This window comes from Coffea eugenioides, chromosome 6 (genome assembly GCF_003713205.1).
Source record: "Coffea eugenioides isolate CCC68of chromosome 6, Ceug_1.0, whole genome shotgun sequence".
Lineage (NCBI taxonomy): Eukaryota > Viridiplantae > Streptophyta > Magnoliopsida > Gentianales > Rubiaceae > Coffea > Coffea eugenioides.
In genome coordinates this window covers 10,559,070-10,583,218 of record NC_040040.1, presented here as the reverse complement: position 1 = coordinate 10,583,218, position 24,149 = coordinate 10,559,070, and the positions used below count along the sequence as shown (strand labels likewise).

General features: G+C 36.9%; 3 protein-coding genes across 4 annotated transcripts; 1 reads left to right on the top strand and 2 right to left on the bottom strand.

Moving 5' to 3' along the window:
- Positions 1-586: 586 nt before the first annotated feature.
- Positions 587-3,829, bottom strand: LOC113772898 (cytidine deaminase 1-like). The gene is made up of 2 exons (XM_027317400.1): positions 1,052-3,829; positions 587-898 (listed from the first exon to the last, which is right to left on the bottom strand). The coding sequence occupies exon 1, from the start codon at positions 3,236-3,238 to the stop codon at positions 2,240-2,242; it is 999 nt and encodes a 332-aa protein (XP_027173201.1). The 5' UTR covers positions 3,239-3,829; the 3' UTR covers positions 587-898; positions 1,052-2,239.
- Positions 3,830-12,314: 8,485 nt separating this feature from the next.
- Positions 12,315-16,277, top strand: LOC113775961. Of its 2 annotated transcripts, XM_027321021.1 has the most exons (8): positions 12,315-12,708; positions 13,237-13,304; positions 13,883-14,030; positions 14,110-14,190; positions 14,518-14,604; positions 15,166-15,251; positions 15,455-15,575; positions 15,908-16,277. In XM_027321021.1, exons 1-8 carry the CDS (start codon positions 12,406-12,408, stop codon positions 15,983-15,985), a joined length of 972 nt encoding a protein of 323 aa, XP_027176822.1. In that variant the 5' UTR covers positions 12,315-12,405; the 3' UTR covers positions 15,986-16,277. The 2 variants fall into 2 exon arrangements, with proteins under 2 accessions (XP_027176822.1, XP_027176823.1); XM_027321022.1 differs by lacking the exon at positions 14,518-14,604.
- A 1,333-nt stretch (positions 16,278-17,610) lies between these two features.
- Positions 17,611-21,387, bottom strand: LOC113775972 (tetraspanin-2). The gene is made up of 2 exons (XM_027321035.1): positions 20,625-21,387; positions 17,611-18,168 (listed from the first exon to the last, which is right to left on the bottom strand). The coding sequence occupies exons 1-2, from the start codon at positions 21,120-21,122 to the stop codon at positions 17,857-17,859; spliced, it is 810 nt and encodes a 269-aa protein (XP_027176836.1). The 5' UTR covers positions 21,123-21,387; the 3' UTR covers positions 17,611-17,856.
- Positions 21,388-24,149: the final 2,762 nt, after the last annotated feature.

The window sequence follows — 24,149 nt, the reverse complement described above, 5'->3', positions numbered from 1 at the left end:
CATGCTCCTACTTACATGGCATGCTGTTGAGACTGTAGAATTGACGACTTCTGCTTCTGTTGTTGATTATGGGGTTGATTAGTAAATAGACACTGTATCCTTCATTCACTCTCCAAAAAATATATATATAGCAACAACGAAAACAATTGAAATAAAATCTATAAATTCTGCAATATGCTGATCTAATTGTCCATTTCACTGCTTTTAATTTCGGATTGTTTTAAAGGACACCCCCATTGTCGCTGAGCCATTGCCCCCTTTGACGAATATGCCTCCCCTTCATCTTTTCTGTTTGAGGAACGATTTCTGATCAAATGCTAAAACCCATATTCCGGCCGGAGTGTTTTATGGTAACAAATCGGATTCTCCTTCAATTTAAAAGGTTCAAGATTAGGAAAATGTAACATTAAAACCATTCATATGTTCAAAGCAGAACAGCAATATGAACGGCCATATAAAGTAAATAGTAGTAGTATAAGCATTTATTTTTCTAATACAAACAGCGGGGATCAGGTCCAGCCTCCAACCACCAAATGTTGGGACAGATTTAGCAAAGTCAGCTACATGTACAGAATGCAGAGAAAAACGTGCGAAAGAGAGAGAATTCATTAGTACACACTGCAATTCTGCGTTCACTACAATTCTAGAGCAAAGAATATGCTAAATAGTACACATTAGTAAACGCCAGATGTTGATTTAGTCAAGCTCGACCATCAATCGACCTAATTGGCAAAAAAGAAATTCGAGTAGCATTTTATAACTGGAGGGCTTCCCAGGACCTTCATATGCCTCCCAAATGCTTTACTCGGTCAACCATGAATCACCACCTTAAACATAACATAACGGGCAAGAATTCCAAGTCGAAGTGTCAAAAAAGCCCCACACGGCACCTAGGAATCTGAACGAAGAAATTCCACACAAGTTACCGCGAAACTCACAAATGGCTAGTTTAATCTAATCTTGATTTAGAGTTGTTTACTTTAGTATAACAGCGGAGTTTGATTCGAACAATGTTGGTGGAAAAGAAGCGCTGCAAATGCATGGTACCTACCAAACAGAAACGTGACGGATTCTAGCACTTCTTTGACCCACATTCTTTTGGGTGGTTGTAGAACCAGGTAGGAGAGCATTTTCATGTGAAAAGTGTCCAAAAGCCACCTGGTTCCTCTCCTCAATGATAGCCTCGAAAAATTGACAGCTTAACCAGAACTTTCTTGCACTTCAAAATCAAGGTGCTCAACCCGGAGAAAGCTACAGCATTCATATCTCCTAAAATCCATTCCTTCAGGCCATTCTTACTGTCTAATTACTGTTTCCTGCTGCTTCTTTAAGTTGCAAGGGCTAGAAGACAGTCAAATGAGTTTTATGCATGTTGTCAAGTGGTCAAGAGTGGGGTGCAGAAACTTTGTATCGTCTCAGAACAACAATTTGCACCAGCACCACTAACTCTTCCTTCTTCATCTTTGTCCCCTGCTTTCTGCTTTCTGCGTAGCTGAAAATATGTTACTGGGCTTACTGTGAAGTTATAGATAGGATTTTGCAGCTCATCTCATATACAAAAAGTGGTGGATTTGTCCACTTCAGCTTGCCACAAATAGTTAGCTTTGTAAAAGTTCAGATAGTGGAGATCCTACTCAGACTGCTCTACCTCCAACCAAATTATCTCACATCTCCTCATACGCAACTTAATCGGAGGGGGGCATAGAATTTCCGGCGCAAATTCTAATAAAGTAACGTGGAAATCCAAATCCAGAAAAGCATAATAAAATTACTAATTATTTAGTAATTATACACCTCAAACAACATTAACTGGTCCGCAGACAATAATAACAGAGTCATGCTTTACTTGTACGGCTATACCTGCACGGCCGCACCAGTTGTCATCCGGGATTGTTCTGTGAATCAGCAGATGCTAAGCTTTTTCAAATTCTATTCCTTCGAAACTCTAGTTTATATTGGGATCACTATCCATAAGCGCAGGGAGTAGGAGCGAGTTCAAGTGAAGAGATCACATAGCAATTGCAATGATACACATATGGCCTATGCAACTAGGATCCCATGAAAACAGGAAACACACACACACCAAAAACAAAAATTTATAGAAACGAAGAACTTATTAGATTCTCAAATATTATTGACTCATCCCTTCACTTCCGATAGAGATATCTGACGTACAAAATCCACAATTGCAGGCAATTCAATCACAACATCTTCCCTGAATACTATTTGTTACCTCAGATCATTCTGAAGATTTTTTACATCCATTCTCAACAGAAGAGCAATGATACACCCTAAACTCACACTTAGGTGAGACCCTCTTAAACAGCAACCTCGCAGTATCCTCATGACTGACTTTAGCACCTTCCCTCTCCACCAGAGCTGCCGCCACAATCCTCTCGTATCCACCTCCTCCCCAAGCTATATACGCCGCCAGTGCAGCCTGAACCGGCCCCAAACTCGGATTATATGCTGCAGACTCGATATATGATCCCCTGTACACCTTCCCTTCGGGATCCATCAGGGCCACCCCGGATGGGCACCCGCTATACGGTGCATGTGACTTGTTGGCAGCCTCCAATGCTTCTATCCTCAGAAGGGCCTCACTTTCTTCCAACTCTCCGTAAAACCCATTGCTTAAATTTTTAAAGTTCCCATCAAGTTCGGATTCTTTTGAATATCCATTGCACAAATTTGCGTGTTTTCGGGAAGTATCAAAAGATAGCCCATTGCTATGGGGTTCGAGGAGGAGGGGAGATTCTTTATCCAACAGATCACAGGGGCCAAATGGGTTGGTTAAGAATTCCGGCAATGGCTTAAAGGGGAGGGGAGATTTTGAAAAGTTTTGATTTGGGTGGTCGGAGGTGATGAGGATTTGGAGAGAGGAAGAATCCCGGAGTTCTTGGAAGAACTGGCGGCAGTGGCCACAAGGGGCGGCGGAGACGGCGAGAGCAATGAGGCGAGGGCAGCCATGGACGGCGAGGTTGTTGCAGAGGAACTGCTCTGCGTGGACGGATTGATTTAAGGGGAGACCAGGAAACTCGAGATTGACGCCTATAAAAACGCGGCCGTCGGAGCCGAGGCCGACGGCCCCGACGGGGAATTTGGAGATGGGAGGACGAGCAAGGGACTGGGCCGGTTGAACCAAGGTGGGGAGGAGGTGGAGGACGGAGGGGAGACCCAATGATTGGGCCACTGATTCAGCCTCACTGGCTGGTATTACAAATTTGAGATGATCCATTTTGATGATTGTACGGTTCTCCTTTTTCTGGAATGTCGTAGCAGTATTTTCTTTGTTTTTGTCGTGCTAATTCTTCTGGGAAGTAGGGGGGCCGTGCTTTTTCTTTTTCTGGTTACTGAAAGTGAGAGGATGTGGATATATTTGTAAGCAATTGATTGAGGAGTGTGGTGGAGATGAGGTGGGATGAAATGGATAATCGTTTATTTGTGCGTGAGTGATTTATCATGTATCAGTCTTGCCAGAGGAGGAGGAGATCGTGAAATTGAACGGCATGGAGGAGTTTAGAGCTTTAGAAATTAGAAGTACAGAACGGGAGGACAGGAGAGGAGAGGAGAGGAGGAAGGGGAAGGAAAGAGGCTGGCATCATGGGGTATTTATAGTGTTCTTACTGTTTTTGTTTTTTGGTGATAAAGATAGGAATGGGATGGATACAGTTTGCATTGGAAGCAATGATGAGTTGTGCACTCAATGGCTATGAGCGGTTGTTTATACCTGCATGAAAAATTCCTGGGACTGTATGCAAATTGCAATAATCGTGCGTAAGTTGCACCGAGAGGGGCTAAAAAATGAAGAAGAAGAAGAAGAAGAAGAAGTTGCAGAATATGACATGGATCCCTGTAAAGTATTCATGACCAAGAAATCAGAGCGCTAGGTTAATTCCAGTCCATAGAATTTAAAGGTCGAGATAGGCATTGGTTACATGACACTTAATCCTGAAACTAGTGTGTTTTGGCACACCGTAGATGTAGATGTGTGTTTTTTTTTCAATAAAATGTATGGTGTATTATTTTTTTCATATTAAGTTACATATCATGATAGACATACATGTATTTATCTAAAATATCTAATTACTACTCTAAAGGAAGTTATTCTTTTTTTATAAAAAAAAAAAAAAGTTGTGAAGGAAAAAGTGAGAATGTGAGGGAATTAGTGTGAGAAAGTTGTAATTTGATCTTAAAGTAATATCTGATTGTGCGTAGTTTTTTTTTTTGGAATATATTGGGACCAATTTGCCCTTATAATTAAAGGTACATTAAAAGTTTTAAAAAGTGATACTGTATGTTTACACACATACATAATATGTTATTCTCCTTTTATATATTTATTGTATAGATATTATTTATTATGTAAAGTCAAATGTGCTTTTGCTATTTGAGTTTCTTGCTTATTTGATTGGGGATGGTACTGCATAATAACTTTGAGTAGAATACTTTTCGAGTGGGTGGATGAAAGGGGAACCTAAGAAGGGATGCACAATGATAAGGCCTTCGTTTTTCTTTACGTGCATTTGCTTCATTTGGTTATAGCTGGCTCTATTTTGGCGAAGGTTAAAGATTAAGGAAATATTAATCGCACCTTACTTTTGTTAATTGTATTTTCGTTATTTGGTTTGTCATATAATTTAAGGAAAAATCATTCAAGACGGTAAACGTCCATCGGATTTTGCATTATAACTTTTTTCGTCCCTCACTTTTAAAAGTGTAATTTTACGTCCCTTACAAATTCATATTGATCAAATTTGCTAGGTTTTCAACTAGTTTTTGGTTGGAATATACCACATGTCTAATCATTTTTGAGAAACAAAATTGTTAAGTCAAATTTCATATATTTTTTCATCCCTCACATTTTACAAAATAAATTTTTTCGTCCCTCACATTTAAAAAAAAAAAATGAATTTTTTTCATCTTTCATTGATCATGTGTACAAATAGTTTCTTTTTTTTTAATCCATGTATATATCTATTTGATTTCACCTGAACAGTACGAATAGCATGTAATATATCTATATTTAATTTCATTTACAACTACAATTAACTTATTCAGATGAAATTGAATAGAGATATATTACATGTTATTTGTACTGTTCATGTGAAATCAAATATATATATATATATATATATATATATAAATGAGTATTCAAAAATAAGAAAAGACTATCGTCCATATGATCAATAAGAGAAAAAAACTTTCATTTTGCAATGTGTGAGGAATGAAAAATTTTATTTTGTGAAATGTAAGTGACGAAAAAATTCATTTTGTGAAATATGAGGGACTATGGATCAAATTATGTGGAATATGTTTGACAATTTTACCCCTCAAAATGACCATGTGCAAGGCACATGCTAGAGTCCAGCCAAAAACTAGTCAAAAACCTATATAGAGACTAAATTTAACCAATATGAATTTGTAAGGGACATAAAATTACATTTTTAAAAGTAATGGATCAAAAAAGTTATTTTACAAAATGTGAGAAACGTTTTGAATGATTTTTCATAATTTAATAAATAAAAATCATATAATAAAAATGATAGTGAAAGTGCGATTAACAAAAAATTGGGTACGATAAACATTTCTCAAAGATTAATGACTACCCAAAGTGACCATCACCAAACAAGCTTACCAGTATGCGTCTGCAACTAAGTTAAGCAACTTTTTAAGTTTTTTCTGGTTTAAATGAATTACGCAACTCATAGTCTAAATACTACTTAAAAATTTTATTCCATCATACATACTATATACACAATTTTTGGAGCTATTGACGTAAACATTTAAAATATTCAAAATCTTCATCCACGGACAAAGTGCAATTGAAAATCAGGTTGTCTTGACCCAGCAATTATGCTCAAACTGCAAATGGGCAATACTATGCGTGCGCGGACAAGTCTTGGAACAAATTGGAGAGAATCGTTGTGTAGAAGAGAGGATTGCAAAATTACAGCCAATTTTTCCCCCTTAAAGAAAGAAAATTCTTCCCAATTCTTCCCTTAACCCACTTTCAAAGTTCTTGTAGATACAAATTTTCAGCATCTAACTTATGGTTTTTGGCCAGAATTTAGCCCCCAATCCCTTCCAAGACAAAATTACAAATTGGGTTTGTTGCATCATAATTGTTACCCAGAAAAAAAAAAAAAAATGAAATCCGGTTGGATGCTCTACAGCCGTACTACTTTGTGCTCTATCATTAGCATTGAGAAGTACTACTGCCACAATTTTGTATTAAAAAAACAAGTAAAAGTATAACATGATGACATCAAAGCATGCAAAAAAACAAACACGAATTATTAGAAAGGAGACCCCATGCCCCAAACGACCTGGGGACATTTCCTGCACATTGGACATTAGTTTCATGTTGTAATAATCAAACGACACAATACAACTATGTGAGGTCAACTTTGTTGCTTTACGTAAATGCAACCAAAATTAGGAATCAACCAGTCTTTTACCAATTATATAATCACACATTTGAGCGAGTAATGCTGTTTAAGGCACGCAAAACTTACGTGGCAACAACAAAATATTTTAATTTTATACTGCAAGTGTTAAAATCATGTGTGACGTACATCTAAATCGGCTCGTGTATATATTGATACCACATAAAAAGTTACTTTTTATTTTATTTTATTTTATTTTCAGGATGGGGATGTGAGGAGGAGGATGAGGAGGTACAATTGCCTACGTTTATTCATAAATTGATTGGGATACAGCTGTCATTAGGTTCAATCAAACTATGATATGATTATTGTGATTATTTGTCCCGTCTACGAGTTTGATCTTAATAGGTTTTCCTACTCTTCGAGGTAGATGTTTACAACCCAAAAAACAAGGGAATAAAGGTATCATGTATGTCACGTGACTAGGCTCCTATGAATTAAAGATGTTCATAACTTCATATAGGTAAAGATTCATCACAGTGGTCCAATTTGCCTTTTTCATGTAGGCTATAGATTATTTGGCAATATATAAATCAAATGAGATTTTATTTATTTTTTGAAGTTTTTATAAAAAATATATATAATTTTTTAATGTATGGAAGATAAAAAGGTGATTGAAAAATATAATCAATTGTCACTTTGTCTATAGAATCCTATACTATCCTAATTTAAGTGAAAACCCAATTGGATCTAGGAGGCTGGTGGGGACTGAACCCGTTTTGAATTTTTTAAGAAGCCACTTAATGTGACAATTGGTGGAAGGCAAGGGTTCCTCCCATCGCACCAAATCTTAAATGGCTTAGTGGTGACCACCAACCCAAACGCTGGCGGTTTTCTCAATAACATTTTTATGGATGGTAAAATTACGAAAAATGACTTTTAGATGCGAAGTTTCAAGACACCATGCCAATTGACTTGTGAACAATGAAAGTCAAATAATATTAAGTTCAATCATATACTAGTAATGGTGTGCATCAACAAAATCGATTAATTTTTAAAAATTCATTGCTTTTGTTTGAACAGTGTATTCCAGAGAATTATGGTCCCGTTTGGTAAATGAGTTTTTTTGGGTGTTTGTTTAAAATTTTACTGTAATTTACTATTGAAGTGTATAGTTTAAAATTTTTGAAAAGTTTTTTGGAATTACTGTATCTAAAGTTGTTAAAAAACTTATAACAGACAAACTTAACCAAAAACTTGCTGGTCAAACAAGGCCTACATTCTCGCACCATAGAATAGAATCCAAATAAGGCACATTAAAACGTGATGGAAAAATGTCGGGGCAGCCATGATCCAAGCATAAATGCCACTACTACAAAAGTTTAATTGTGGCCAAAAAGAAAGTGCAAGAATCTTCTTTGATATCAACTTGGGCATGATATGCTAAAACTGAAATATTATAGATGCAAGAATCTTCTCCTAGTGTATTGAGTTTGATGTTCCAAACCGGTTACTGTAACTTCTAGTTAGCTTCTGTTCTGATATCCTTTCCTTTTACTTACCAATCTTTCAGAGGGAGATAATTACTACTTTCAAAGTATGATTCATGCTTTGCAAGTACTAATCACCTAAAAAGAGTAAGATGCAATTATGTAAAGAACCTACGCTTTTAGCCCAGTAGACGTGGACGTGGGATTCTTGGTTCGACTTGCATATTGTATATTTAGTTGGTGCTAGCTTGCAAGCATTTTAAGACACTACTCTACTGTTATATTGCCTTTCAGTGTCCAATCCGGGATCCAATTGGACCACAGGCAGGAACGGCCGGCGATTTTGTGTATTTTGCACATCGCGTAATTTTATTTATATACGGTGTAATTTTATTTACATAATGTGTGACTTTAGAACAAAATTTTGTGTGCCCCACACATATTATGAAAATCAAGGTACAATACGTGATTTGGATCATACAATTTTTTATGGCCAAATCCTGGCCATGAACGGATGACCGTCCCTGCCCCTTATCAATTATCATAGACTGCGTACTTTGATTAGAATATGCTGCTGGCTGTAAACTATTGTTCTGTTACTAGCTCTGCTGACGTTTCAATATCATAAGATTCGTAACTGCTTTCAAAAAAATCATATATAAAATTCGTTACTTAATTAGAGTATAATAATGTTTTGTTTGTATATATTATAGTATACGTGATTTTCCACTAGAAAAAGAGTATTTGGTGGGAAGTTTTTGGCCTATAGCAATAAGAATTAGAAACACATTAAGGCATTGCTGTTTTTTCATAAAAGCATTTTTGATAAATATATTTTTCTATCACTTTTTGGATTGCTGTTTTTTCATAAAAGTATATTTTTCTATCACTTTTTATTTTACATGTAGTTACATATCAAACCACAATTGTAAATTTTTCTAAAAAACTAATAAAAATAGCAACTTTTCATGCTGGAGGGCTTTTAGCGTTTTACGCAAGAAGAGAAGAAGAAAACGTGTTCGCAATCTCTACCATAATGGTAAATGTTCCACAGCTAAATAGGTGAGAGCCCAAGTCAATTCAGGGGAACGGGAACCTTCGTTGTTTTACGATGGGAAACAGACCAGTAGACGGCCTCGCATATTTAGAATCTGAAAGTTCCCCCATGGCTCCATCTCCGGCTACATTGGCCCGGTAGAGAAAACAAAAGTAACCTCCTCCTAGATCAACAAATTTACCACTGAACGGAGGAGGGTTGTTAGTTGTACATCCAAGTCCAAAAAGGGTAGCCTTCTTTGCACTTTCCCATCAACCACCTTATTAATTGGCAACCAAAGAAGGATGCAAAAGACGCACATTGCACAACAAGATGTCCTTTATAGAGGATGGCATTTCCACCAAATGGCAATGGAGGACCAGAATCCCATTCCGGCCGTGGCTGATAATGGCTAAGGCGTCCAGAGATCCGGCTCTTTTCTGTTTCGCAAAGGTTAGTGCCACATGCATCCAAAATGCAAAAAAAAAAAGATCTAGTTACATGCATGCACCGTAAAAGTAGTCTGATCCGGCACAAATGCTGTTACAAAGTTTGTAGCCAAAGAAAAGGGCAAGAATCCTCATTGATATCAACTCGATCGGACAGGACGCTAAAACTGAGTTATTCTAGAAGATCATCACAAGTACCGTGACATTTCTCTCTGGTTCAAACATCAATTATCAAAACCATTGCAGTTACGTCCCCTCTTACTCAGCCACTCCCTACACTTTCTTCTCCTATATATATATGGCTATAATGTATTGATTTTGATGTAAAACTTGCTATTCTAAACCAGTTACCTTAAGTCATTTCTGATGTCCCTTTTCTTTTTCTTTATCTAGCTAGCTAGCTTCCAGGAGGAGATAAATTACTTTCAATTTCCTGCTCTTTGCAGGTGTATACGTAAACAAGTTAGGCTTTTAGCCAATAGACTTCGACGTAGGATTCTTACTTGACTTGCACATTAATATTATAGTTTTAGGTGGCGCTAGCTTGCAAGCATTGTAACCTTATAAGTAAGATGGTAGGTACTCTACTTGTATTATATTTGCCGTTCATTATCCAATCAGAGATACTATTTCACCATCATAGACTGTTTATTTGAATTACAGAATGCTGCTCGTCTGTACATCATGTTCAACTGCTATCTTTTTGACAGATCAATATACAATAGCATAAAATGTTTACTTTAATTAGATTGTGCTGCTTTTTGTTTGTATACACCAGTATACTTGCTTTTCTAACAGATCAAATATTTGGTGGAAGTTCTTGGCCTATATATAAGGATTAGTGACATCAATAATAGCTCAACTTTTAGCATTTGCCTTGTGCATACGAAAAAATTCAAGAGATAATTTTCGCAGTGGAGGGCTTTTACGGACTGCCAACCTCTTGAAAATGTGCGAAAAAGATCTTTGGTTTTATTTCTGTGTCTAAACTACTTTATTTTTAAATCTATGCTTCATCGTCCATCCATCGTAGTCTTATTGCATGAAAGCTGACTCTCTTATTCCAAGTTTATTTTTTTGGAGTAGCACGTTACCCGAAAAGGGAAAAAAGGCTTCCTAGTTCCTATGGGAAATGTGCTGAGGTAATTAAAACTGAACTTTCATATTTTTTTTTTTGTTGCAACGATAACATTATTATAACCTAATCTATTCTAATCTACGAGAAAGTCGATGAGAGTAAAAACTCCGTCGAAGAAAACCAATGAAAACAGCCACATATATTAGCAAATTAGTTGTGAGAGGCAAGAGTTCAACCCCTGCAACCCTTGCCTCTCACCTCATAAAAACTTAATTGCTTGGCGGTGACTACCAGGCCTTTGGCTGGTGGCCTGAACTTTGATACTTGCCACTAGGGATGTAAGCGAGCCGAGTCATAATCGAGTAGCTCGCGAGTAGCTCGGTCAACGGCTTGGCTTGAACTTGAGTTGACCGAGTTCGAGTCGAGTCTCGAGCTACTCGATTGTCATTCGAGTCGAGTTTCGAGCCAAAATTTTGAGGCTCGAGGCTTGTCGAGCTACTCGTCGAGTCAGGGGTATTTAAATAATATATTTATAATTTAAATAATATATATGTATTATAATTATAAAATGACCATTATGAATATAAGTTTTACGGAATTTACAATAAATTCTTCTTTATAATAAATTTCATAATGGCAAAAAAGTAATAACATAATTGTAAAAAGACCTAAAAAGAAAAAATGTCTAAAAAAGGGAAAATTGGTCGAGTTGAGTCAAAAAACTTGATTAGGCTCGACTTGATAAGACTCGACTTGATAAGGCTTGACTAAAGGTCGAGCCTTATCGAGTCGAGTCTCGAGCTTAAAACAAGTTTCTCGAGTCAAGTTTCGAGTATCGATTTTTTGTATTCGGTTGAGCTCGAGCCTAAGTATATATAAGTCGAGTCGAGCTCGAGTATAGCATTGACTTAACTCGATTATATCCCTACTTGCCACTGTCATGTTAAGCCAAGCACTTGGTCTCCCATTCTCTCTCTCTCTCTCTCTCTCAAAACGAAACTGATAACATTCCATTTATGCAAGACATTACATTCCTTTATATCTGATACAGCTAACTTGTAGGCACGCCTTACATTCCATTTGTTTCTCAATTTAAAGCAATAAGAACTTCAAACAATGGTCTAAATCGGTGAGAAGTTGAATTTATATGCTAGATTCTCATATTTACTAATTTTTTTTCTTAAAAAAAAGGGGCCAAACCAGCCGGAATTCAGCTCAAAAAAGTTGGATTGAGTTGGATTGAAATTGGGAGTCAAGTTTGGATCTAATGAGGCTTAACCCAAAGAAAGTCTAGTCCAAATAATTAAGCATATAAGTATGTATTTTTTTTATTTATAATGATGTATATTGTTTAATAATTATATGTTGCATACATATTTTATAATTTACATATAATGATAAAATAAAATAAATATTATATCCATATAATATGTAATTATGGATTAATTATATGAAAGAAAAAAATATAATTATGAATTAATTATAAGTTTGGACCAAATTCGAATTAGGTCCGAAGCTCTAATTTCTTTGTGAGTGGGACGTGAACGTTGGAAATTGAACTCGTGTCTGAGTTACAAAGCCCGAAAGCTCTATTTTACTGTGTGACCCCAATGTAAACTTCTCAAAACCCGGCCCACAAGACCCTATTGACACACGTAGTAGAAGTGACACTAAAAGACAGAGGTGACGCAACTTTACAAAGTAGTATCCAAGTCATAATGCACCCTTGATTGATTATCTTTTAAATCAAAAAATAAATATGAATTTAAATATGCATCACAGTGATAGAACGTCAGCCACGTAAAGGCGACGGACATCACTAGCCAAGGAATTAGTCCTTCAACAGAATCTATGATATCAAAGGAGCCCCATTAATTTTCCCAAACTTAAAAAAAAAAAAAAAAAGATTTAGGCCCATTGCTATATTTTCAGCTAATTGGGTGTAGTAGTGAAGGAAAACTATATGGCTAATCGTTTCGGCACCAAGTCACAGCAGAGTCTACCAAATTTGGCGGGGGTTTATCAGTCTTTACCATTAACGACTAACAGTACTTCAGTCACCTGCTTTTGTCAAACGGGTTATGTTCCTGGTCTTGTGAGAATTGTTAGGAGAAGAAATACAGAATATAATAGTGGTTGTAGATTAAACAGGAGGGTGGCGTTGGGATTAGGAGCGTCATTTTGGTCACAGTGGATGAGTACGGCTGGTAATCTTGGTGATAAGGCTTTCTTAGCTTCTGCTAGGCAAAAGGGTGTTATTGAGGAGGTAAACATTCCTATTCTTCAAATTTTGCGGTGCTGTCAATTCTTTTCCTGACTTTTATTTCTGGAGAAGGACTGCATTTGAATTTCGAATAATAATTATTTCTTGATCGAATGGTTGGCCATTTGGTGATTTTTTTTTTATTTATCCAAGAATTTGGTTATGGGGTCTCATGAACTTTGGGGCTAGATGTTTCGCCTTGAATTAGAGAAAATTTCGTCCTTTTTGGTGTTTCAAATTGTTTGTCATAGTGTCCTTGGTTGCTTCTAAAGATCCTACGTCGATAAATTTGTTAACTCCTATTTTGGGATCCTTGATGCCTTGGTGTTCTGTGTAGTAATAGAAGTAGAACTGTTAATCAATCCCTATATATACCTGCTAAGTTTTGTGTTATGATGTTCGACCATAGCACGGTATGCAATACACTTCTAGTTTCCAAAATTTTATGCTTCTTTCTGCTGATTGCTCAATTCAAGTCATTTTGCTTATTGATACTCAATCATCTTTTCTCTTATTGCTTTTAATATTAAGGTGCTGAAGAATGTGGACTGGCCAGAGCAATTTCCCTTTAAAGAAGAGGACTTCCAGCGCTTTGATGAGTAAATTACTTAGAGCTTCTTTTATTTTTGGACAGCTCTGTGTAAAAGTAGCGTAATCAAGGAACCGAGCTAAATGCTCTTTTGTCTAGGCCCTCAGAATAAATGGTAAAAAATTCTTAATTAAAGTAAAAAATGATTTTAGAAAAATATGTTTGAGTACAGGAAATATATGTTTGGAACATTCAAATCCTGGGCACTTTTGGGCTGATTTTTGAAGAAAAGAAAACTTGAAAATGAACTTGATTTCTGACTACAACTCAGTGTTCATCTCCATAATACTGAAAAACCAGAACCCAAAATTGGTTTGCTCTGCTTAACATGCCCTTTCTGTTTGAGGTTTAAGCTTGAACCCAGAAGTTGGTTAAACATAATCAGAAGCAGCACCTTAAACTTGCTTAATTGGTTGAGGATGTCTGATTACTATAGCAAACAGACTAAGGAAATTTGATGATGATTAACTGTCTAGCAGCTATACACCTTGATTAAGCTTAATTATGGTGCCAGTTCAGAATGATGCCATGCACTGCATGTTTTGGACAATTTTTTCACTTACTTTTGGATGAAATTGAAATTTTCAGGTCATCTGATTCATATTTCTATGATACACCGAGATTTGTGACACATATAGATGACCCAGCTATAGCTGCACTTACTAAATACTACTCTGAAGTTCTGCCTCCTAGTAATACTCCTGGAGTGGCTGTCCTTGACATGTGCAGCAGCTGGGTGAGACAAGTCTTACCATCCTTCACACACTTTGTTGAGCATAATCTCATGTCATAATTCTGATATTATATTTATCTAGGTCAGCCATTACCCTAAAGGGTATAAGCAAGACCGCATTGTAGGGATGGGAATGAATGACGAAGAGCTAAAGCGGAATCCTGTGAGTTCATTATTAATTTTGTTAGCAAAACTTAAAGTTTGGCCCAGTTGTTCACTGTGTTCAAAGGAATGGGGTACTAGTTAGAAAGATGTTAAATATGACTTTAGCTTCCTTTCATGCCCACTTTTCTTATTCAATCAGGTTCTTCTTGAGAGAGAGAGAGAGATTTGCCCTTGAGGTGTTATTATCAGAGAGAGATATGACATGCATACAGTGCAAAATTCAGTTGCCTTGAATTTTTCTCAACACTGTTATATGTAACTTAAACGTCATTTTATCCTCTGATGAGACAAAAAAGGTTGCCATCTTGACGCAATTTCACTGTAGGTTCTGACAGAATATATTGTGCAAGACTTGAATGTTAACCCGAAACTTCCATTTGAAGACAATACTTTTGATGTTATCACAAACGTGGTACGTTCCGTTTTCCTAAGTACTCTGTCTTGGCCATCACCGACAACTAATTGCTTTACGTTATGTTTAACTAGACTTTTATGCAAGTTCCCTGTTATATCTGTTTGCCACATTCTATGTGCATATCTGTCTGGTCTCCATCTAGATTAGCAGTATCACAAACTTAATTATAGAGATAAACTCCTTGATTTTCTGTTTATATTGAGCACTAAAATCCATTGCATGCTAAGCAAGTCTGAGTTGAAATCATCAGTTGATTCTTCTGATACTTTTGGCACTCTGTGTGTGCGGCTGTGCACATGCGTGCTGACTTGTCCATCTCTAGGGGTTGCTTTGCCTCTTTTCTCTTGTACATGACTGCAAACCTGGCTAAGCTTGTATAATTCCTCAAAACTGAACCAAACAACCGTGCGCTAAACACCTTGACCAATGGAATTTTAATTTCCTGGAAATTTTATGTTTATATTTGTATGAATCTATGGGGTTTACTCACGCTAAGTAATAGGTTGGTCTTTGTTGTCCCTTTCTTGTAATAGACCTTTTGTATGGTACATCTTGCAGGTTAGTGTTGATTACCTCACCAAGCCTATTGAGGTTTTTAAGGAGATGTCTCGCATCCTTAAACCAGGTGGACTTGCCATAATGAGGTGAGCTTATGTTAATTACTACTAGATTTTGATATGTTTTAACTTTTGACTGTCTAGTCAAGCCAATCTTTAAATTATGAGGTAAGGTCCATATTACCTTACTAAAACTAAATCATTTTGTCAGATATAATCTGAAAAATTGCCTCTGTTTTGAGAATTGTGCTGCATGGATCTTAAGTTCTTGACTTGTGCTTGTGTACCAGTTTTTCCAACCGCTGTTTCTGGACAAAAGCAATTTCTATATGGACATCAACTGGAGATGCTGATCATGCCATGATTGTTGGATCCTACTTCCATTATGCTGGAGGGTTTGAACCGCCTCAGGTACTAAATTCAGTACTGCTGAAACCTGTTAGCCTGCCTTGGAAGTTCCTTTTAACACAAGTGATTGCATCATTTTAGCTCGTAGACTAACCAGCTGATAAATCTGAAACAGGATTTTTTTAGCATTTTGCATTAATCACGGAATTTCTGGGCTACCCAATTAAGTTACAATATTCCATGTTGTCCATGTCCATGCCTTTTTTCCCAGTTTCTTCAAAACAAGATCGTTCGTGAGGATTATTATTGTTTTCGTGAATTAACATATTCGTCAGATTCAGGAGAATAACTCTCCCGCTCTTGAGTTCTTATGATTTTGTCTAACTTTGCTTTAGGCTGTAGATATATCTCCAAACCCTGGACGGTCAGACCCTATGTATGTTGTGTACTCAAGAAAGCTAGCCGCCGCCTGAAAGCCAGAGTCGTTTTGAGAGCTAACTAGTGCCACGTATCTCCAGAGTGGCTATATACATCTGGCTTATAGAAAGGAAATTCTTGATTCAGCTTATTCTTTTTGTGCTATAATTCTATCTCGCCAAGGTACTATAGGGACAACATTTCTAGTGTGCATTATGGAGAGAAGCTATGCTTCCTAGTTTGTTTTGTTGAAACCTGAAAGTATCCACTGGTAATTTGTGTACATCAATCCTTGTTTATTTGTTAACAGATGTTTGAATGTAGAAATTGACTGCCTATTAATGTTGCTATATTATGTAAAGGAAATTTGTTCAAACTCCTAAAAAGTAATTTCCTTAAATTGAAACTAACATGCCAAGGTGACCATCATCTCGTAGTTAAGATTAAAATTCCATAAATTGAAGAACCTAAGTTCAAATCCTCCTCTCCGCTTTTTAAATCTTCTCACCTCTCTTCTGTTTATACGTGTGTGTGTGTGTGAGAGAGAGAGAGAGAAGTGTATATTGTGTGCATTTGCACAACACTGGCTGGGGGAAGGGTTTATGTGTGTTGGGGTTTTTTCGGGGGTGGGGTGCGGGGGGGATGACTTAGTAAGAATACTGTACTCTTAAGCTTAATCATTCTTTGAGGGCTCAATTGGATAATAGTGGCTGTACTTCGGGCCTTGGGGCTGGGGAAGGATGGGATTGGTCGGGAATTCCCAATGTTGCCAACAGCTTTGAACGCAGTAGTGGTCACTGTTCCTTGTTGATACAAATTAAAAGACGTCATGTAAACGAGTTAGCAATTTTTCGCGACCGCGTCGGTGTGGTCGGTGGCTGTGTCTTCGAATCCCATATGCAGTTAACATGTATCTCTCCATTCACTTCTCACCACACACAAAACGCGCATTTTCGTGCATTCACTTCAATTCCAATCAGCAGCAGTCAAATGTCACACACCAAACTGTCAAACACGCTTTCTTCCTTTTTTTTTTTTTTTTTTCCATCATTGCTATTTTATAGCAACTTAGCGTAAATCAGAGCAATACGCAGTGTAAGGTCACTCTTTTTCCCCTGTCATTGCAATTGAGCGGATCTCGAGTTTTCGAACTATTCTTCGAGTTCGAATTCCAACTCCATTTCCGCTGCTCGCTCGTGCTCGATCTCGAACTCTACCATCGAGTCAAGCTCGAGTATAATGGTATTTACACTCGACTCAATTCAATTGCATCCCTACTACAAATCTGTATCAATCTTTTGGGCGTTACATCTGCATGGAGTGTCTCTTTGCTGTAGGGTTATATAATCATGTACCGCATGATGATGGAATAACAAGTAGATTTGTAAATATAAAATTGCCTCGTTATTATGGGACGGAAACAAATTCGCTAAAACAAACAAAAGAAATTGACTAACAAACAAAGAATAATTGACTTTTGGTCCCGGGAAAACTCTTAAGAATAACGTACGCAAATCTACCAAAGTTAAGGGAACAACGGTGCAAGTTGCCCCAAAATAACATGCGGAGTGAGAAGAATCTGATAATAAAAAAAGACTTATAGTAAAGGGTTGTTCCTTGAATTCGATTCCCGTTCTCTTTTTTCTTCAAAATTTACCAAAGTACAGAGCAACAAAAGCAATCAAAAATTTCAATCCGCGCGACTTGTCTTTACTTGTAGTCCACTAGAACTCGATCTAATAGTACAAAGGAATATGTACAGTTGTACACCTCAACTCATAAAGAAAGACCATGCAATTACAGAGGGAGGGAAAATAACAAAAAAAAAAAGAAAAAGTTACAGAGACCATATCCACTAGCCCCAAAAAGTGGAGAGCGCACACAATATAATAGTCAATTTGATACTAGTACATTAAATCTCTACAGTCTATACCCAACCCTGTTTGTATCGGCTGAACAGTCCTTCGGTTTGAGCATTCCTATAAGCACTGCAGGCTATGATATATACCCATATCAAAACTACAACAGTGATTATGAGGATAATATTGACACTCCTCCATTCCCTTCTCAGGTTCCCCAGTAATCCAGCTTTGCAAGAATCGCAATAATAGCAGAGTTGGCTAGGGTCATTATTCCAGATGGAGCAATCAGCATCTGCCACTGGGTTTGCTGGGTTAGTCCACATAACTGGGTTCACAAATTGGTATCCACAAACAGTTGGAGGCTTGCAGCACCCGGACTGCATCGTATTACGAATTCAAGACATTAAATGACGTGATTATTAGTCTGTCCCATCAATAAGACTATATGTAACAAACACATCCGACAAGACGTGAAAGGTCCTCCAAATTTGCCTATTACATGGTTGTTACAACACAATAATACATTATTGTTAGATAGATGATGGCAACCCTTTACTTTTTTTTTTTTTTTAACAACGATAAGTATAACATATTATATCCTAATTTATAGGAAAGCGAGAACTTACAGAGGCTTATGTGTAGGAATTAATAGATAGGCAGATCTAACTAGATCAAAACGGTACTATGATATTATTCTTAAATTTTTTTTTTGCTATAAATAGAGTTTGAACCCCTACCTATAATCCAAGAAGGGATTTAAATCCCTCCTGGTGGCCACTAAACTAAATTCAGTGGTTTTGATGGCAACCCTTTACTAACGGAGACACATATTTGATCTCAAATATCCAGATTGATTGTGTAATGATTCCTGGCAAAGTGGAAACACGTATAATATATGTTGCAAACTTTTCTTCTTTTCTTTTTCAATATCATGGTTCCTAGGGTGGCCATGAAAACATACAACAATTTCCTAGGAAAATGATGATGCTATTACAAGGAGGGGAGTCACCAACTCTTGATTATGTCAAACTTTTAATCTTCTGAATTCATCATCAAATCAACAACTTGGATCAATCAAAAGACTACATATAGACAAATTTTTTTTTTCTAGGGGGAGGCGGTCATATTTCAAGCATAATCATGATCGCAGATTTTGACATTTCTAAAAGTTTAGATACACCCATTTTGATTATGTCATGGAATAATTATCTAGTTGAATGTAACTTGACAACAAATTTCCATGGTAGGTCCAATAGTTGAGTGCAATTGGAATATCCTAGTAGAGTAGAGTAGTGCTATATATAAAGGGGATAATTGCAGAAATCTCCCTTGAGATTTCTGACATTTGCACTGACCTTCTCTGTGATTTGAAAAATTACATTGACCTCCCTGAGGTTACTAATCCTTTGCAAATTTAGTCCAAACGATTAAAATATTATTTTAGAGAGTGAAATTAGAATGTTGTACCAAATTTGTCCTTTGTGCTACATATCCAATGAATGACAAAGTACTATAAATCAATTAACAATTAATAAATTTTAAGGAGTATAATTTATGGGCAAACATGCATTACTTATTTAAAGTACCAACTCTTTACGAGTATTTTACTTTCAAATATTTAATTTATGATAAATATATCAATATTTGTAAGTAAAATTCAAAAATTGTTATAATAATATTTTTACAAAAAGAAAATCGATAAATTATTTATTTAATATAAATTAAATATTTTTAAAAAAAAATAAATGGCCCATAAAGTATTAATTTTTTATGGCTTTCATCCATTACACGAGTAAAGTATTCGCTCTTTATGTGCATTTTATTCTGAATCATTTAATTTATATTAAATACATAAATGTTTGTAACTAAAATTGAAAAAGTGTTATATTAATATTTTTACGGAAGAGAGATTGGTAATTTTTGTATTTAACAAAAATTAAATATTTGAAAGTAAATACAAATATGTATTTGAGCGTAAATATTTGTATTAAATTAAATGTTTGAAAGTAAAATACCCATAAAGAACCGGTACTTTAAATAGGTAATACATATTTACCTATAAACTATACTCCTTAAAGTTTATTAATTGTTAATTGATTTGTAGTATTTTTTTCATTCATTGAACATGTAGTACAAAGGACAAATTTGGTAAAAAATTCTAATTTCACTCCCTAAAACAATATTTTAATCGTTTGGACTGAATTTGCAAAGGATTAGTAACCTCAGGGGAGGTTAGTGTAATTTTTCAAACTATAGGGGAGATCAGTGCAAATGTCAGAAACCTCAGGGAGGTTTCTGCAATTATCCCTATATAAAATTTTTACAGGTCTCTCGAGGAGCAAAGCTTCGCCCATGTTCTACTGTCCACTACACAGTCGGACAAACCATATCACATTATCACTACTATTACTCCAATAATGTAAAGTTCATTAACTATAAAAACATTAAGTACCATGCTCCTTTTGACTTTTCGTGATGCTCGTTGAAAAGCCTAATATTCCAATTCATTTTGAAATTAATTGATGATTGTGATATTTTGCAATTCATAACAGGCGAGATTAAAAGACAGACGATTGCGGGAAAAGAAAAAAAAAAAAGTCGCCTAAAAACCTATGGTTTACAAGGGATAATCGAGTTGTATGGTTTACAAGGACGTTTCAGATAATTTGTGTGGTGAAAGCAAAATAGATCTCGAAATCTGACTGATCTCTGCCATCCTAATTTCCAAACAAACAAGGCAATATATGAGGGTGGAAATTGCTGTTTCTGGTGAGGAAAACAGAACCGAATTAAGATTGTCTTGGCTGAAGAAATTAATAAGAAGAGAAATAACCTGGATAGGAGAGAGGTGGGCATTAAAGAACAGGTCAGAAGTCGGATACTCCTCGTTAAGCTTAAGACAAATCCCGGAATCGGCCAAACACGCCCTTATATTCCCCCAGTTATCAGAGCTAGTAATATGATTCCTGAGCCAAGAAGAGAAGCCCTCAAGCCTGTACTCCTGATATCCCTTTCCGGGCACATCATAGGCGCCGCTGGGACGGGCGACAACAAAAGCTAATATGAGGAAGACCAGGAGAAGTACTATGAGGATGGCCATGCATACGAGGTAAAGCCCGAGGAGGCCTTCTTTTTTCCAGTAGGCACCCACGAAGCCGGTTAAAGAAACCAAGAGAACAGCTATTCCCAAGAAGACAACCGGCCAGCGGATCCAGTGGATGCACTCGTTGTCCGGTTTAGAAGCCAGCCATATTCCGGAGGCTATGATGGGAATTGAGCACATGAGTGCGAGGAAGTTGAGGAAGGCTGTAATATTGTTGCTTACTGCCATGATTATGGCTGGGGATGAGCTAGCGAGCAGCAGAGGGTATTTGAGTTGGTGGGCTTTGAAGAAGCTTATAGTTTACTGTGTGGAATGTTGTTAGAAGCTGGGAATTTAATCTGGGAATATGAGGTGATGAAGAAGGGAAGTGAGTGGGGGGATGAAGTGATGGGTCTGAGTTGTTGTCTTGAAGTTTCGCAGCTACTTCGCTTTCTTGGTGTGAAAACTGGAAACTACTGTGTTTGGGCGGTAAAGGTGTACATATAGGAGGCACAGGTGTGTGTGTTTTGCTGTCACATATGCCGGGAAGATAAATGGGCGTCTAATCTTTGCAAAATCAAAAACTTGAGCGATGGACAGATGGTGAACAAATAAAGCCAAGATTTGAAATAGGAGAGTGATATATTAAAGAAAACCAAGGTCATTAAATCTTACATATATAAAGCGAGAATCCGCTTGTGAACAGTGAAAAATGGACCGGTTATGCCGTTATTTTTGTGAGTTTGAGGGGCTTTTTGGTCTTTTACCATTCAGTGGCAATGGTTCAGTTGGAATTTCACAATTTTGGCAGTCAACAATTGCTGGTGGTTAGTGGGCGGTGGGCGGTCTTAGCTTTTGCTAGCAATTGCTGCTGGTTAGTGCCTTAGTGGGCGGTGTCTTGGCGCTGGATGGGAGTGGTTTTGCTGGAAATTCACCGCTCTCCACGTGTTGTTCTTCAACAACAACAAGTTTAGCGGCGAATTGAGGTAAGATGCAAGAGTCACCGCTCGAAAGCTTTGCAGTTTCCATTACAGTCTTTTCTTAGCCTGCTCTACCGGTCCTTTTTTCACCTCGTCATCTTCCAATTTGATTGCCTCCTCCACTGCGTCTTCGTCCATAATTGACTTTTAAGTGTTCTAGAAAGAGTGGGGAAATTCATGGTGGCCGATTAAGTCTAGGAAGGAGCAAGTGACTTGGTAGGTGTTATTTGCAGGAGCTGGTTAATTTTTGCTGTTTTTGACAGTGGTGCGGTTTAATCTGGGGATGTGTTGAAATGTTGTAGTGGATTTTAGGATTTTTCATCAGTATTTAGGTGTTCTGCAGGTGTTCTATGTGAGCCTTACTTTGTTTTGTTGGTTTGCATGAATGGCTGATGTGTAACTAAGAAAGCTCGGCAGCGGATATATGAGGGCTAGCTGCTAATTGTGTTGGGTAAGGTGAGTTGTAGTCTTTTTTCGCATTTGTTTTTGTGTTTTATGATGCCAACAAGTAGCTTGCTAAGACACGACCTGGAGGACATACGGCAATTCCATGGCAAAACACTGATAAACTCTGCTTCCCACTCTTCCTCTTCCTCCTCTCTACTGTTTTCTATCTAAAATCCCCTAGCAAATGCAAAACCGGATCTTCGATTCTCCTATGACTGGCAGAGTTTGAAGTACCAACCTCATCAGTTTTGTTTTCCATATACCCACCTTATATCCATCTCCTCCACCAAGGGCAATTTGGTTTTGCTGATTCAATCCCTTTTTATTTTTCATATACCTGTCTTATATCCATTTCACTCCACCAAGGCCAATTTGATTTTGCTGATTCAATCCCTTTCTCTGCATCCTATGAGACTTAATGCCCATCAATCTCTGTTTTGGGACTCTCTCCTAATCTCCGGTACTTTGAACTGATCTTATGCTAGATATGAGGTATAATTGGTCTTGTATTATTCTGCTATTGTTGATTGTCATGCATGTGTGTTCTTCAATCATGTTGAGGTTTATATGAATTAGAATCTGGCTGGTATTTTGCATGCTGTACTTCGGATTCTTTCCTTTCAATTCTTATGGAGCCTGAGCATTGGATTAAGTTTTGTTTTTCTCACGGATATTTCTGAACTGGGATTGGTTTTTGGTGGTAAATTTGCATTACTACTCGTTACTACTCATTGGTTGCAAATTGGATGTTTGATGTTCGTATACAAGTCATGCTTTCTCTTTTTTTAGTTGCTTTACTTTTGTATCATAGTTATGCTTTTGGCTTCTGTATCATTGATCTAAGCTTAGCAATGTTTCTGATGTAAGATAAGTCAAAGATATCCATTGTACTAAGCCATGTCTCAAGGATTTGAAGCTTCCCCAATAGATGGTTTTAGGTAATAATTGAATCTTTTTGCTAAATTGTGTCTATTGGGATGATAGGTTTGTCTGTTTCATTTAGTTTAAGTTTATATTGCTCCTAAGGATCTTCAGAGTGGCTTGTTTTCTCTATGTGATTAGATTGTGTCTTGTTTTATTTAGATTGATTCTATTGCGTGTTATACCTTTGGGATATTTCCAATTGATTGAATGTCTCTATGGTGATTATCAGCTGACGTAGTAGTGCTTTAGCAGGAAGCAGTGAAGACTATCTCAGTTTTGGGACTTTCTCAATCTGCTGCATTTCCTCATGTTTAATTGGCAAAAAAAGGCTAGATAGATCTTGGCAAAATTGAATGCACAATCCATAGCATCCAGATCAGATAAATATGTTACTCCCTGAATTGTATCACCCTGAAGAAAAAAGAGATAGCTACTACCCATATGAAAAAACAATGATCCTTTTATATAGCAGCAGGAAATTGGCCACGTACAAAGAAAATCAGCACTACTTGGCAATCCTTTCCTAACTCAATCAACGCATTGGAATACAAGTAGCAACCCAACTCAGGTAAATTAGAAACCAAATACTGCAAAGGCATGCAAACAGGCATGCCAACAACACCTGGCTAACACCAGTACAACCCACCGCCACGGCCTAACCTTTCCCTGCTGCCTTTTCCTGTGGGTTGAATAATTCTTTCTGCCCTCCAATTTTTCAAACTCATTCTAATAAAATATCAGGTCCTAGCTACCTGACGCATAGCGTCAGGGCAGAATACCTAGTTATTATATAACACGGCTCACTCATCAATTTTTTTTGTTGGCTATAAAGGTTACTAAATTGACAAAAAAGAGTCTTTATTTTGTCAAATTGTACTAGTAAAACAGTCGATAAATCATTAAAATTCAATGATACTTTTGGAAA